This window comes from Pinus tabuliformis, chromosome 6 (genome assembly GCF_031772625.1).
Source record: "Pinus tabuliformis cultivar Carrire ecotype Pingquan chromosome 6, CPIR1, whole genome shotgun sequence".
Classification (NCBI taxonomy): domain Eukaryota; kingdom Viridiplantae; phylum Streptophyta; class Pinopsida; order Pinales; family Pinaceae; genus Pinus; species Pinus tabuliformis.
Window position 1 is genome coordinate 564,489,271 of NC_142292.1, and position 15,079 is coordinate 564,504,349.

Below are 15,079 nucleotides of genomic sequence, written 5' to 3' on the forward strand. Positions count from 1 at the left end.
TCACAAAAGGGCGGAAAACATTATCGGGAGGCAAAAACATGAAGAAATAGCGGAAAACAAGCCTATCGCAGGTCAAACCAACAATGCACAGGAGCCGTCATATCTGGCCGATTAACGGTCCAGATCCGATCGGCGTATCGCAATCGGCGATGGCAAATGGAGGTTGTCGGAGGTAGACATGCGATAGGACTGGGTCGATGCGATGGTGCGATCGCCGAAATCGGTGGATCGCAATCGGCGTTGGCATAGGCCATGCCATATGGAAAGACCCTGGGTTTATGCAATATGCGATTGCGACAAGTTGCATCGCAGTATCGCGTCTGCGCATTACAGGGAGCAGGGCCATATATATATATATATATATATATATATATATATATGCGATGCGATAACCGGACCCGACGGGGCTATAGGCGATATTTAATATATTTTGAGATCCGTCAAAAGACAACTTTCTATGTATTTTCGCGTTTTCGTTAAATAAACGAAAAGCGAAGGGAAACGCCGATTTGATGAAACCGGACCCGAAAGGGTTTATAAATGCCACTGTAAATTATTTCAAGTCCGTCAAAAGCCATTTTACGAGATTTTTCAATGCTTTCATGTATTTTTAATACAAAGGGAAATAATGAAACAAGCGGGATTTCAGGCGAGCTGTAGGCAGTAAGTGGTTTTCGTCGGGCTCCGCCTGAGCCCATACACTGGCTGCCACGTGTCTAGGCCTTGGAGAGAGGAAACCACTCTTTTCGGGCGGTTAACTCCTGTACGCATGAGCTGCCCGATATGAACCTCTGCCGTTGGATCAAGATCTCTCAGATCAATGGTGGAGATGCGATAAGCAATTAAAAGGTGGACCCAATAGAAGTATAGGGCGGATTTATGGATATTTGAAGTCCGATGAACAGCGTTTTGGCGGATTTTTCCCGTGTTTGAATGTATTTCTCTGTGTAAACAGAGAACGCTGTTTCTGGGATTTTCAAAGGCTCGATGACCCATTCTGTTACAGAACAGGTGGCCACCATCCCTGAAAGCGTTTAGCAATGATTGCTAATGCTCAGAGGGGAATCTGAGCGGACGGAGGCCGGGAAGCCAGAGAGGCCAAGAAGGGGAAATGAACGGACAACACCGATTGGCTTAAAGCCACAGAATGATAGAGACAAAGAGGAGTGTTGAGACAGGAGCACAGAAAGCGAAGCCAAAGCAGCGAGCTAATGGAACTAGAGCAGAAAGAGCTCAATTGAGAGCTGTAAATAGCAGAGAGCCAAAGAAGCCAGAGCCAAGGGCCAGAGCGAGAGTCAAGAGCCAGAAAGCCGAGAGCTTCAAGAGCCGGGGATAAAATGGTGTCTAAACCCATTGTTTCTTTGAAAAACCAATTGAGTTGAGCCAAGGAGCTTGTAAAAGGACTCTATCATAATCCCAGAGAGCCTAGTCGAGTTGACTAGAGCTCAAGGAGATGTAGCCCAAGAGTTTTGGGTGAACTCCAAATTAATATTGCTGATGTGTCTGTTTTATTGCTGCATTGTTTACTGTTTTATGTATATGTTGTATCAACATAACAAAAACATATTAAAAGCACATAAACAATTTAAACAAACTTGAGCATACACCTATTATTTCAAGCACATATTATCAATTCCGCATTGGTTAATCAATAAGACTTGGGAACATTTAAGCTTTGGAAGTGGGAGAGGTCCTTGTAAGTTAGACAAGGAGCCTAAGAGCCCCATTTTTAGATCAATGGATTACTAAGACAGTATCATGAGGGAATGAAATTTTGCTGCATTTGGGATTTGGACAGGAATTTTTGAACATGGCTGATGGTTCTTCACCGGTTCTTGGGTTGATTCTCATGAATGGCAATATGTACAAGAGACTGTAAGTCAACCAATGATTGACAGGCAGGGCATTTGACTACTAAGTTAGAAAAATTTAAAACTTGAGCAAGCTCAAAGCCTCAAACAACTCGGTATGGACACAATTTGTACAGGGGGACGATGAATCTATTGTGGATGCTTCAGAGGAAATGGGTTGTGAGTTTCTTTATTCTTCTATCTCTCTCTCTATCTTTTTTCATGAAATGGTAGAATGTCTTGGAGACGTTAAAATTTTCAGAATATCAAAGATGTATTTGTCATTGGGAAATAAAGCCAAAATGAGTTAGCATTAAGGGAATCACAAGCCCTCTGTTTGTGAGTTGGTTTATTAGAAATAACTTTAGAATTTATTTTCCATGTTAGTGACCAAAATGTTGGATGAAATTGTCAATTTCAGGGGCATTTTGTACATGGATCTGTTTCCAAATTGTGGAAATGCATTTCCAGTGCCTGAGGGTGGCATTTATGATAATCTAAGAGAGAACCTTTGTTCTTTGACCATAATATGAATGGACATTTAAGATTTGGAGAGGTTGATTCCAACACAGCCTGCGTTTTTGGTCTGCCTGTGCCATTTGCCTTAAAACTAATAATCTTACCCAACAAGGCTGATCTTTGATATAGAATTTGCCATAATCTCAGGAGTTTTCCCATACAGGACTTCTGAGCTTTGCTTATTCATTCATCAATCGAAAATATATTGTCCCAGTTGGAGAAGCCACTAGAGTGCCTTGGAACATTCGTTGTCCTGACTTCTTTCAGGTATTTTACTCAGTCAGCACATTCATGATTCAACATTCTAGAAAGGAAAACTCAAAAACCAAATGGTGTAAGGTTCCTGATACCACCACCTTCTAGTCACTGGACTTCAAGGCTTCCTCAATTCAGCTGCCAATAAGCATATCTGGTGGAGTTTGACTCAAAAAATATTCAACCAGTGCGTAGTCTACTTTCGTGATAAAAGCATGAAGCATGGTATCAGAAGCAGGAAATACAGTATTTACTATCACACCTTGGTTTAGGAACAAACTTTTGCACTTTCTCAGGGACTTGTTTTGTCCATTACCTGCCTTCATCAGGTGTAAATTGGGGCCAATAAAAGCTACCCTAACCGGGCTAATTTTGCCCACCTTGAGAAAAATTCAAGCACATGTGGCTAGTAAAGGAAACACTGCAAACAGCCAACTAAGCATATTTTTATCCGATCACGATATCCAGGATTTAATGAAGACTGAATTCAAAGGCGAGAAAAATCAATAAAGGTCGAATTCATAGGACAATTGTAGGTCCATCATCCATTCTCACGTGCTGCTGCCTTTTATTAGATCACATTGTTTGTTAGAGAAATATAAACTACTTTAGTTATTAAGGGTTCAAAACATCAAAATAGTTTGAAATTTGTCTTTTATGGATTCAGTGATTCTCAAACTTGTCACTTTCATGCATACTTGATGTAAAATGAAACCAACATCACAGTGCTGTTCTTAATTTTTTTTCCTTGCTCACTATTTTGCTGTTGAATAGGAGAAATATAACTGTGCTTCCTGCATTTTTTCAAAGCCAAATCAGCGCTTACACTGATCTTTCTTTAACACCAGTGAAGTTTCTCTTATTTATCTCCCTTTTGAACTTTTTTAGTTGTTGCTTGTCATATGGTGAGGAAACATCCTTTGGTCCCATTGATAACCTTGATGAGATTCATAAGATTATTTGTATCCCTGGTTGATTTGGAGATTTCTCTCTATAGTTTTCTGCTTTTTTATGTCAACCATCTCCTGTGTAGTGTTCCTTAAGTTTCCGTTGGGTACAATATCTTCTTGTTTCTGTCTTCTACCACTTGCTAAGTGTCTTCCCTGTAGGCACACTGTTCCTTTTTAACAATACATAAAATGTAGGTGCTTGTGCTTACTCGTTGGTGTATTAGGCTGTTACCATCTTTGCTTCTTTTAGTCCCATTGATAACAATGCTGATGTAAATGCTGATACTTTTTTTTATTAAGTACTGATGAGAAAATATAAGGTGAAGCTATCAGTCAGTTGACTTTTGACATCCTGTAGTAAATGGGATTGGAAAAAACCCAGAGTGCTGGATCTTCTTTCCTCTGAAGTTTGAACATGTTTTTGTATGAAGACTTGGGATAGTTGTTTTGTAGTAGTGTATTAATATAAGTTTGATGCATCGTGTGTCATTTATGACAATGGTAAATTTGGTTATTGTAGTAAAAGTTGCTTTTATATCGCTTATGTAGACTGTTATTACTTCAGTCCCTTCTTGTCTTAATTTTGTAGAATAAGTTACTGTAATGATTTTTCCAATGCCCGATGAGACTTTTTCCACTCAGAAGACTTATCAACAAGTTGTAATAACTTGGAAAAGAATTGATTTGGTATTCTTTGTGAAGGTCAGCCTGTGGAGAAGCAACAGGAGCTAATTCGAGACATATTTGGAGGTTAGATTGAGTAGAGATCTTACCTATTTGAATTTGTCGAACCTCACTTACATAGTTTTATAATGATTGCTTAATGTGGAATATCTTTGGAAAAAAACTGACTTTGGCTCGTCTGTTTTTTCTTTGTATATGATTATTCTAAAAGCTTTTATATTTCATGCAGTTTACCAATTTGTTTTTCTTTGCTCCCTTATTCCCTTTTTTTTCCATTGTTTGTTTGCTCATCTATATTTTGTTTGCAGTTATAATATAGTTTCAGTTGGGTGTCAATTAATGGAAATCTGAGTAACAATAAAAGAAATGACCAAGGAGTGTTTCTAGCAGAGTTTGACAAAGGAAGAAATAAAGTTATTTTGTGTAAGGAGCCACTTGGGATGTTAATTTGTAAAGGAAATTATCCCAGACAGTTAGTTTGTCAAATCCAGGAAAGGCTCTTCATAATCCTTACTAAAGCATGTGGTGTAGTGATTTGTCCAATTTGATGCAGGAACAACTGGAAACTTATTAGCAAGTGATGCCAACTGAAATTAAACAAGAGGCTTCACAGAAATTAGGATAATGGATAGAGAAGTAGGACCTACTGAGGAATTGTTTTCTCAAGGTGGGGAGGATGTTGGAGGGTAGGAAGGATTACCTCGACAGTAACGTTCAAAATGCCCTTTCGTCGTGCAAATTTTTCTGTATTTCTTTTTACTTCGTCCCTTACAAAATGGGGGATTTTACCCAATTCTTGCCGACTTTCAGGACCCCAAATTGGACTAATATCCGTGGATAAGGATTTAGTCATTATTTCCTTTGTATCATGACCACAAAAAATATCTAGAAGATGATCCTCCATACCCAGAGCGAATGAGTTATAAACTAGATCAGCTATTTGATTAGTACCTTCGTAACCCAGGAAGGGTCGATATCCCAAAGAAAAATTTTGGATATGAGCTGGGGCGGAAATAACTCCACAGGGAATTTCAAGACGTTTACCAATATGACGTTCCATTTGAGTACCAAATATTGCAGAGGGTTCCACGCGAGAGATAATATCTCCTACTTCAGCATGATCATCTGTGATGATTATCTCATCACAAAAATCTTTAATTTGCTCTTTGAACCATTCTGCATCATGTTTACAATAAGTACCTGTACAACTCACACGAATTCCCATCTCTCTAGCAAGTATCTTAGTGATTGAAGCAGCATGAGTTGCATCACCAAAAACGACTGTTTCTTTCCCCGTAAAATTCTGACAATCGATAGATCTTGAGAACCAAGCAGCTTGGGAAACGAATCAAGTTTGTCCATCGATATAGGATTCGTAATCAACCCTTTTGCTCGATAAAATAGGAGCCGCCAAGGTCTCAAGAGATTTCTTTATCTGTCGAATGCACTCGGCCATATCTACAGCTCCCATAGGAGTTGTAGATACATAAGGCATTCCAAATTCCTTATTCAAATACATCGCTGTCATTAAGCCCACTTCACGATAAGGAATTAAATTGAACTGAGCTTTCGGTAAATTTTTCGGATCCTCTACAGATCCTCCTTCAGGAATTATTTGATTAATTCTGATGTCCAGATCTTTTAATAAACGTCTCAACTCACGACAATCATGTCGATTATGAAAACCCAGAGTAAGAATCCCAATTATATTTACAGAAGGTGCATCTGTTATGAATTGATCCAATGTATGGGATTTCTCCAAATAATATCGAACTACCTGTTCCAAAGTTCTATCCGCTGCCTGAATTTCATTCACTTGATAATGATCCACATCCGCAAAAATGACGTTGCAATCGGAGATTATGGATGTTCTATCCACAAAGTTTTTTAAATCCTCTTGCAAGATACTAGAGGTACATGTAGGTGTTAATATTATCAGATCAGGACCTTCCTCCTTATCTTTTCGAATAATATGATCCACAACTCTTTTTCGAGATCCACGTGCTAGTACGTGACGATCTACTATACTAGCAGTTGCAGGAGTAAAATTTCTTTCCCGTTCTAACATAGAACGCATTACATTAAAATAATCATCTCCTAGAGGAGCATGCATAATGACATGGACATTTTTGAATGAACTAGCTACTCTTAGAGTTCCAATATGAGCAGGACCAGCATACATCCAATGGGCTAATTTCATAAATTGAACCTTATCTCAAATTGATCCATATTCCCATCTTGCACCACAGATATATCCCTTTATCTCTTCCCTATTGTAATCACATTCCCTTCTGATAAGTATGGTTAAATTATGATAAAAAGGAAAACAAAGTTGGATCTTTTACGAAAGAAAAAAGGGAAGAGCGAAGGAAGGGAAAACAGGAACCAATGAAATAAGTCTGGGACGGAAGGATTCGAACCTCCGAATAACAGGATCAAAACCTGCTGCCTTACCGCTTGGCCACGCCCCATTCCCATCCTATTTCCCTATTCATATGCTAATGAATACTTATATCAAATTTTTTGTCAACCCTTAGTATCCAAGATTCATTAGATCAGATCTCAATTGGGGAAAAAAATTTTGTGGGTATTTCAACAAAATAGGTTATTGATGGAATTGGACCTAATAGGAGAAACAGAAAAAGTGACAAGAATATCCATTCATTGATCATTTTCTATTAGATTGGGTAAAATGTTGTATGTATGAAAGAATCATCCCTTCCAACCCCAAGTCCGGTCAAAATTGCCGAAGAGCTTCAATCGGTTCGATCAATCAAAGACTTTTCTAGCTTTACCCCCCCGAATTTTTATTGGAGAATAAAAATGCCAGTTATGTTCAATATTTTTCTAGATGATGCCTTTATTCATTCAAATAATCCCTTTTTTGGAAAATTACCTGAGGCTTATGCAATTTCTGATCCAATTGTCGATGTAATGCCAATTATTCCTGTTCTCTCTTTTCTCTTAGCCTTTGTTTGGCAAGCTGCTGTAGGTTTTCGATAAAAAGTATCCCCTTTTTTCTTTTTCAAGTTTTTGGGTCGCTGTCATTGATCCAATTTTTGTATAATTCTTTCCATTTTTTTGTGACAGAAGTTCTATCCTTGCTCCACCCGACGATACTAGATTCAGATACCTTATCTGCTCCCGGATAAAAACTTTTCCACTCACCTTCATCAATTCCTTCCGATCCCACCGCTCACTTCGGATCGGGCTATTGGGTCACGTATTGATACAATCACCAATGACTTTTTTTCATAAATATTCAATAAATATCTAGTTGATCCAAAAAAATAAGAGGGAAAAAAGACCATTTTGAAAACAAGAGAAAAATTATATCCTTCTTTCAAATTGATTTTCACACGTGATTCGGAGAAATAATTTCGTGATTTGTAACAATAATACTATTGTTTGGTATTCAAGTATCCATATATGGTACAAAGATTGATGATCTATTCTGTTGTACTTATAATCAGGATTCCGGAGATTACGTAATGCTTACTCTTAAGCTGTTCGTTTACGCAGTAGTGGTATTTTTCATTTCTCTTTTTATCTTTGGATTTCTATCGAACGATCCAGGACGTAATCCCGGACGTAAAGAATACTGAAAAAAGTCTCTAGGTTAATGGGTCTTTTCCGTTCCGTAGAAAGATTCGGGGTTATTCGTTTTCAGGATCAATAGTGGACGAACGGAGAGAGAGGGATTCGAACCCTCGGTACGGATGATCCGTACTACGGATTAGCAATCCGCCGCTTTGGTCCGCTCAGCCATCTCTCCAAGATGGAAGAGTTCATGTGTAACAAAATGAATGGTGGAGTAAAGGTGTATACCATAGTATGTACAGATTGTATCGGCAATATAATGAATATTGCCATTATTCAGTTGGATAAAGAACAATCCAGTCAATCATATTGTTCATTTCGTTAAAAATAGTTCTGTATGACTGATTTTTTCTGCTTTTCTTGGCTTGGCCAATGGCCAGGCCAAGAAAAGCAGAAAAAATCAGTCATACAGTGCTTGACCTAATTTGAGAGCTAGAATACCTGCTGTAAAAGCAAGAAAAAAAGCTATCAAAAATTGAACCTCTATTACCATATCTTCATTCCCTCCCCAATCAGTTTGATTAAATGCGTTACATGGATTAGTCCATTTATTTCTCTCCAGTATCAAATTTTATTATCTAGATATTGAAGGGTTCTCTATCTATTTAGGGTTCTCTATCTATTTTATGTATTATTGTAAAGATATCAGTTGCTCAAGGCCATAGGTTCCTGATCGAAACTACACCAATGGGTAGGTAACACCTACAGCTAGGGAAAATCAAATCGATATGATAAAAACTCACCAGAAATAAAAATTATTTCTTGCAACTCCTGGAACCTCATCAATGACTTTACAGGCAAGAGGATGAGGTAGCTTGCCAAAGAAGCCATTAAAGATAGGTGGCTTACAAGAGAGGACATCACATATAGGTAAGGAATGGGAAGCCATCTGGGCAATTAGCTTGTTGAGGAAGTTATCCAAGGTGCTGCCAATGACCATTGGGTTTGAGCAGGACTTGAAAATCTTGACATATGTGCTTTTAGCAACCCGAGTTATATGGTATACAGATTAGGGATGTGGTCCCCTAGTCAATATTGTGGCGTGCATCTGTGTTCTTTGTTCTTCGTGCAAACTTATCCATCTATTAGAGCGTCAAAGCAGTTTGTTTTAACTTTCATCAATCATTACTAAAGGGTCCTAGGATTGTGGAAGTGGTGAACTTACAGAGAGGATTTGATCCTAATTTCAACATTTATACAAAAACTAAGTACATTAGATAACAATCAATTTTATAAGGCTTTCTTAGCCATATGCCTGTCTAGAAAGACTATATTTTAATTTTTAAAATATTTGAAGACTCAGATTTGTGGTAAGGTAAACATGTTCTATACTGATATCTCATCCCTTGTAACTTAATTTGCTGATTTTCAATCTGCTTGTGCTGCATTTATAATAATTGTGTCTCACTATTGAGAGTCTTTTGTTGGATTCAGGGAGGACGCAATGAAATTGTTAGGTAATTTGACCACATATGCTGGATTGTGTTAATGCTTTATAGTGAATAATCATAGCATTCTATGTTATATCATATTTATGTGCCAAAATAAATGCTACCTGATGTTTAAACATTGGAACAAACATGTCTATCTGGGTTCAAAGAGGATGTAGTGAAATTGTTATTTGATTTGATCACATATGCTGGACTGTGTTAATGTTTTATAGCAAATAATCATACCACTTTATCTTATATCATATTTGTGTGCTGAAAGATATGCTATTTGATGTTTAAGCATTGGAATTAACATGTCTATTTGGGAGTTAAATGTGAATATGGATGTTCCATTGATTTGTTACAAGCCAATAATGGTTTGGTTCTCTTTGTTTGCATGCATGATGGAAATAAATGCCTAGATATGGATGAAAGTTTGTAAGAGGGAACTCTGAACCCTCTTATACAGGGATTAAGCTGTAAGCTTACGTAATTATAAACTCTTTTGTGGTCGCTGATGTAGGAGCTTAGTTATAGGTATTTGGTTTGATGTGCCTTTTTAGCCTTATCTGGCTTGTGGTCATTATCTGTGTGATCTACATAATAACAAACTATTACTATAGCGTTATGTACCTATGATGGAATTTCATTCCATGTTAATACTTGCTCTTGCCATTTGTATATTGTAATTAATAATTCCTCTTGCCAGGCGTGTGTTGTGAATAACTTTATCTTACCTGGGTTCAAGGAGGATGTAGTGTGAAATTATTGTTAAAATTAGCAACTAGGGCCAAACTCCATGTGGGTCTTCTTATTTATGGCAGCTGATATTTTTCTTGGATTCCTCTTGTCGAGAGGTGTAGGATTGATCTAAAGATCATCCGATTCCGATATGTATTCATATAGATATGAATTTATTTGTGTTATGTGACAATTCGTCAAGGTCGGCCAGCAACCAAATTACCTCCATCTATCTTCAATGTTGCACTATAAATAGAGGTGGCTTGCAAGTCATTTTAGACACACCTCTTGTGATCTCCTCCTCTCCACTTGTTTGGGTTTTGGTGGAAGGAGAAGTCTCTAAGAGAATACGCTGTCTTTGGGAGAAGATCTATACGCTGCCCTAGAAGAGATGCCCTAGACCCTAATGCCACCATGGAGGAGTCCTATACACAGCTTCTTATACGCTGCCATGGAGAGCCCTAATTACAGTCAGGGAGAAGCCCTAGATGTGGAGGAGAAAGGGTCTTCTAGGAGTCCCTACGCTGCCCTAATTTATAGTCAATGAAGCAAGTCCTAATCGCAGTCATGAAGGAGAAACCTCAACGCTTTTATAAAGACTTTAATGCAGTCATGGAAACGCAGCAAGGAGAGGCTAAACGCAGGTCTATAAGAGACCCTAAGACACTGTCCTTAAATGCCCTAAACGCTGTCCTAGGAGAAGGCATCTAGACGCAGAGGAAGGAGGTTCTTGTTATGCCCTAGCCGCAGAAAATAGGAGGACTAATGCAGCCCTATAATCGCAGTTGAATGACTGTAAAAAGGAGACCTAATTTGCTATGAAAGACAGGGCTTAAACACTGTCAAGAAAGGGCTCCTATATGCAGTCAATGTATGATTTAATATGCACTTAAGGAGAGCCCAGATCCACTGATGTATGAGGCTCTAAATGCGCAGTCTCAAGAGGCCTCTATGCTGCCCTAGTCGCAGTCCTCAAGGGTGACCCTTACACGCTATCTAAGGAGACTCATAGCACCTAGAGGAGGCTCCTAACCAATGCCAATGAGTGTTTTATATGCTGCGGAAAGGAGGCATGTAGAAACCTTAGCAGCAATGAGGAGGTCTGGCCGCAGGCTTATGGAAGACCTATGAACTGTCTCTCATCCACAGCTAGAAGGGTTGCCTAGTCACAGCCAAAGGAAGCTTCAGCATAGCTGTAGGTGACAGCTCACTGCTGTAGATGTTAGCACTATTATAAAGGCTGTTCCAGGTATGGGAATGCTTGCAAGTGGAAGTCACAGTCATAAGGTAAACTTGTGTGGTGAAGGAGTCTGCACTCAGACTTATCTCAGACCTTGTAGGGCTGGCTTCAAATGATTGGATGCTAACATTCTCAAGCATTGATGATTATAAAGACAGTTACTTCTGTGTTGCTATGTGCTATGCTATAGCATCATAGCAAGGGTTTCTTAGAGCTGCTCTATTGGACTGTTGGGAGATTATGAAGGAAGATTAGTACAGCCACAGGTGCCCTCATCAGATCAGCAGCTCTTCACTGTCAAGGGACATGCTACAGTACTATCATTGGTTGAAGACTGTCATGGCAATTCAGGATTGCATCTCAGAACTGTCATCATTAGTGGAATGACTATCTTGCTACTGCTGTCGTAAATATCAGTTTTATGTATTTGTACTATCTCTCTCTCTGCTGAAGTATTGAAGATTATAAGAAGATTTGATCAAGGGTTTCCCCACATTGGGGTTTGTCCCTGGCTGGCGTCACATCTCATGTCCTCTTGTCTTGGCTTGTTTTCTGGTGTTTATGTTTATGTTCTATCTGCACTTTACTATCATGCTGATGTGATTGCTAATTTGGAATTGATATTGAGCCTAAATGAAAAATTGAAGTAAATTGCTCTAAGCATAGAACATACCTAAAAGTAACAATCATTGTTGGAAATACTAAAGAAGGGGGGGGTGAATCAGTGTTTCAGCAATTGGATAGCTCAATGAAGCAAGATAAATAATTCCAATGAAACACAAGTGACAAAATTCAATGATGCACTATTAGCAAGAAGTTAAATTTTATTTATGATCACAAGAACAAATTAGAGCACTTAATGAAATAATCTAGCAATCCAAATGAAATGAAAATTAGCAATTTCAATTACTAGAGCTTATCTTATGTCAACAAGATCTTATCTTATGATAGCAATGCTATTCAATGATTAAGCCCAATAGCAAACTATCACTTAGATCATGAACAAATGAAACACATTAGATGACAATAGAAACAAGCTCAAAATGAGATTGCCAACAGTGATTTAAAATGAATGCTAGATACACACTGCAAATGATGCAATGATATAATGACAATGCACAATGCAATAGGAGAGCCAAGGCAAGACTTATATGACACTTCACCAATAGATTACTCACAATATTGCTATTTCAAAATATACACCAAATCTGACCAGCAAGATATTATGATGCAAACAGTCCCAAGATTAGCAAGAGAAACTTATGAAACAAGTTATTTAAGCCCTTAGATGATGTATGCTACTTCCTTGAGTTATTAGGCTTTATTTAGATGTGTTTTTTTAGAGCGATATGCCAATGAAAAACACTGATGTAGCGATTAAATCAAGCTTATGCATGTTCAGATCAGACCTCAGAAAAGTATATGACAACTATCATAAGCCAACCAAATTTGTGAATTTGCCTCTTGTATTCAATGTATGATGCCTTTAATGAGTTAATAGTTTAGTTATTGGGTTAATTAGGCTTATGTTTTGATAGTTATACCACTGTAGTATCAATGATCAGATCTGATATAAATTATGCAGTCAACACAAGAGAGGATGAAGGTGAGAAGAGCAAACCCCAAGGCATAGTGGCCTATACCAAGTTTGGAGATGCAAAAGAGATCACTCTCCAATACTTGCACTGACAAAATATTAGCTCAAAATCCCAAGATCAGACCTTAAGGACCGCTGCAAACACAAATTGTTAGCCCAAATACAAGCACAAATAGTAGATCAGACTTATTTATAACTAGCTAGCAAGGCAAGGGCTTGGATTTGGACATTCTGACCACAGACTAGTAGTGTTTAGCCCTTGAAACTTGATGATCAGCCCTTTGAAGACCTACAACACTAATGTTAACCCAAAAATGCAACAAAGCACACCATAAACCCTTGCCAAAATTTGCTTCAACCTTGCAAAACCCCAAATTAGTGCCAAAATTCAACTTCAATGCAAGAAAATAGCTAGTGGCTAGGGTAATGAGCCCTCTTAGTGCTGCGGCCAAGGCTCCAAGGCCTAATTAGGCCAGCGCCCTTCTTGTGGAGGCTGAAATAGGCTATCGGCTAGGGCTTTGGGTCCTCAAACCGTTGCGGCTAGGCCTCTAAGGCCCTCAAATCTCTGTGCTCCCCATAGATGAGTCTCCACGTCAAAATTTAGCGACAAAAAACTCGTTTTTTCCAATAGAAATGAGCTAGCAACCCTTTAGTGAGAAGATCCAACAACAAAAATCCCAATTGCAGCAACAAATTTGGCTTCTAGGCCTAGCGTTTTGCCTTTCGGCCCTAGCATCCAAATTCTAGACCAGGCCCAAAAAGGCCTAGATCTCCCCTTACATGCCCAATGTCTTCTTCCTCAAGGATGGATGACTTCCTTCAAGGCTGACATTGGCCCTTAAAACCCTAGCTTCAATGTTGGGTAGTGGCTAGAAAAACCTTGCTTCAAATTTGCCTTTGAAACTTTGAAATCAAGTCCCTACAGGATAAATAAAGAGAGCCCAAGACACAAGTTCTAGAAAAGTCCAAAATAAAACCCCAAAATTATTATATACAAATGATAAAAATAATTTACAAGGCTTAGAAGTATTTACAAAATATCCACAAATTATTTCAACAATTTACAAGAGAAAAATAACTCTATTAGCAAATATAGCATTATTAGCCCAAGTATATTTTTAAAATAATTTGATGGAGAATTTTTAATTCACTGGCCAAACCCTCCTGCGAAAAATAAATCATTAGATTAAAGCTTAAGGCCAAACAAGGTCGATTTCTCCCCTCAATCTATGAACTTGGGGTTTCCAAGGGTCGAGCAGCCTGTAACCCAATGCACTTCGAAAGAATAGATTATTAGATCAAAAGGGGTTTGATCCACATATGAGATCTAGAGATCTGGAGATACCTGCTAGATATAACTAGACCTAGAGTGCTTACTCTAGCCCAACACCTAAAGCAAGATCTTTGTGCTAATAGATGTTCCTACTACTGTCAATTGAAATAACAATCATGCGATATCATAGTTCAAAGCATATAAAAATAAATCATCCAACACATGCCACCGATTAGCGAGACAAAAACACCTTTCTTTATTAAATGCAAAATTCCAACAGAGCTCAAGTCAGAAACCAATATTTTCAACCTAGTTAGATCATGATCACAAGAGGAGCTTGAGAGCTTCCTTATATAGAAAAAATGAGAGGGAATAACCCCTTCAAGTTGAAATAACAACTAGTTTGACTTGATCTCGGCGAATAACGATTAGTTGCTTCTTGATCCATGCCAAAATCAAATCTTGTCCCTTAATCCTGAAAAAAATCGAATTTGTTGATGAAAGCCTTGATCCTGGTCCAAAAAAATGTTTTTTCCTGATTCAACCACCATGGTCCAACAACTTAGATTTTCTCAAAATTTTGACTTTTCCTTTGCTGGAGGACCTCATAAAATTATTTTCTTTCGGACCCACGAATTTCTTCTCCAAAATTTATTTTTTTCCACTTAAAGGGTAATTAATTTTCCATTAATTTTATTTTTTTTGGATAATTTCTGGCTTAATTTTAATTTTATTTTTGCCAGAAATTAAAATTAAAAAGACTCAAGAAGGGATTAATTACTTTTCCACCCTCTAAGTGTATCTTAAAAAGAAATAATCTAGCCATGGTGTCTAAGTATGAGTAACCATGCGCTAAATTATTCCTAGACACACTTTTCCATCAAATATTACAATTTCAACTCTTGGAAGGGGAAATACATATAGACATAGATTCTTGAGA

General features: G+C 38.0%; 1 protein-coding gene and 1 non-coding gene across 5 annotated transcripts in view; one reads left to right on the forward strand and one right to left on the reverse strand.

Annotated features, from left to right (window-relative positions):
• Positions 1-15,079, forward strand: part of LOC149259765 (Clathrin adaptor complex small chain family protein) — a 220,802-nt gene that overhangs the window by 33,674 nt on the left and 172,049 nt on the right. For all 4 annotated transcript variants that reach the window (XM_089419116.1, XM_089419117.1, XM_089419113.1 and 1 more), the window contains exon 2: positions 4,282-4,324. In XM_089419116.1, coding sequence (XP_089275242.1) covers positions 4,282-4,324 — 43 coding nt within the window. The remainder of the gene's footprint in view (positions 1-4,281; positions 4,325-15,079) is intronic.
• On the reverse strand, positions 7,946-8,033 carry TRNAS-GCU (transfer RNA serine (anticodon GCU)). Its single transcript has one exon. It is a non-coding gene; the product is annotated as a tRNA-Ser (tRNA).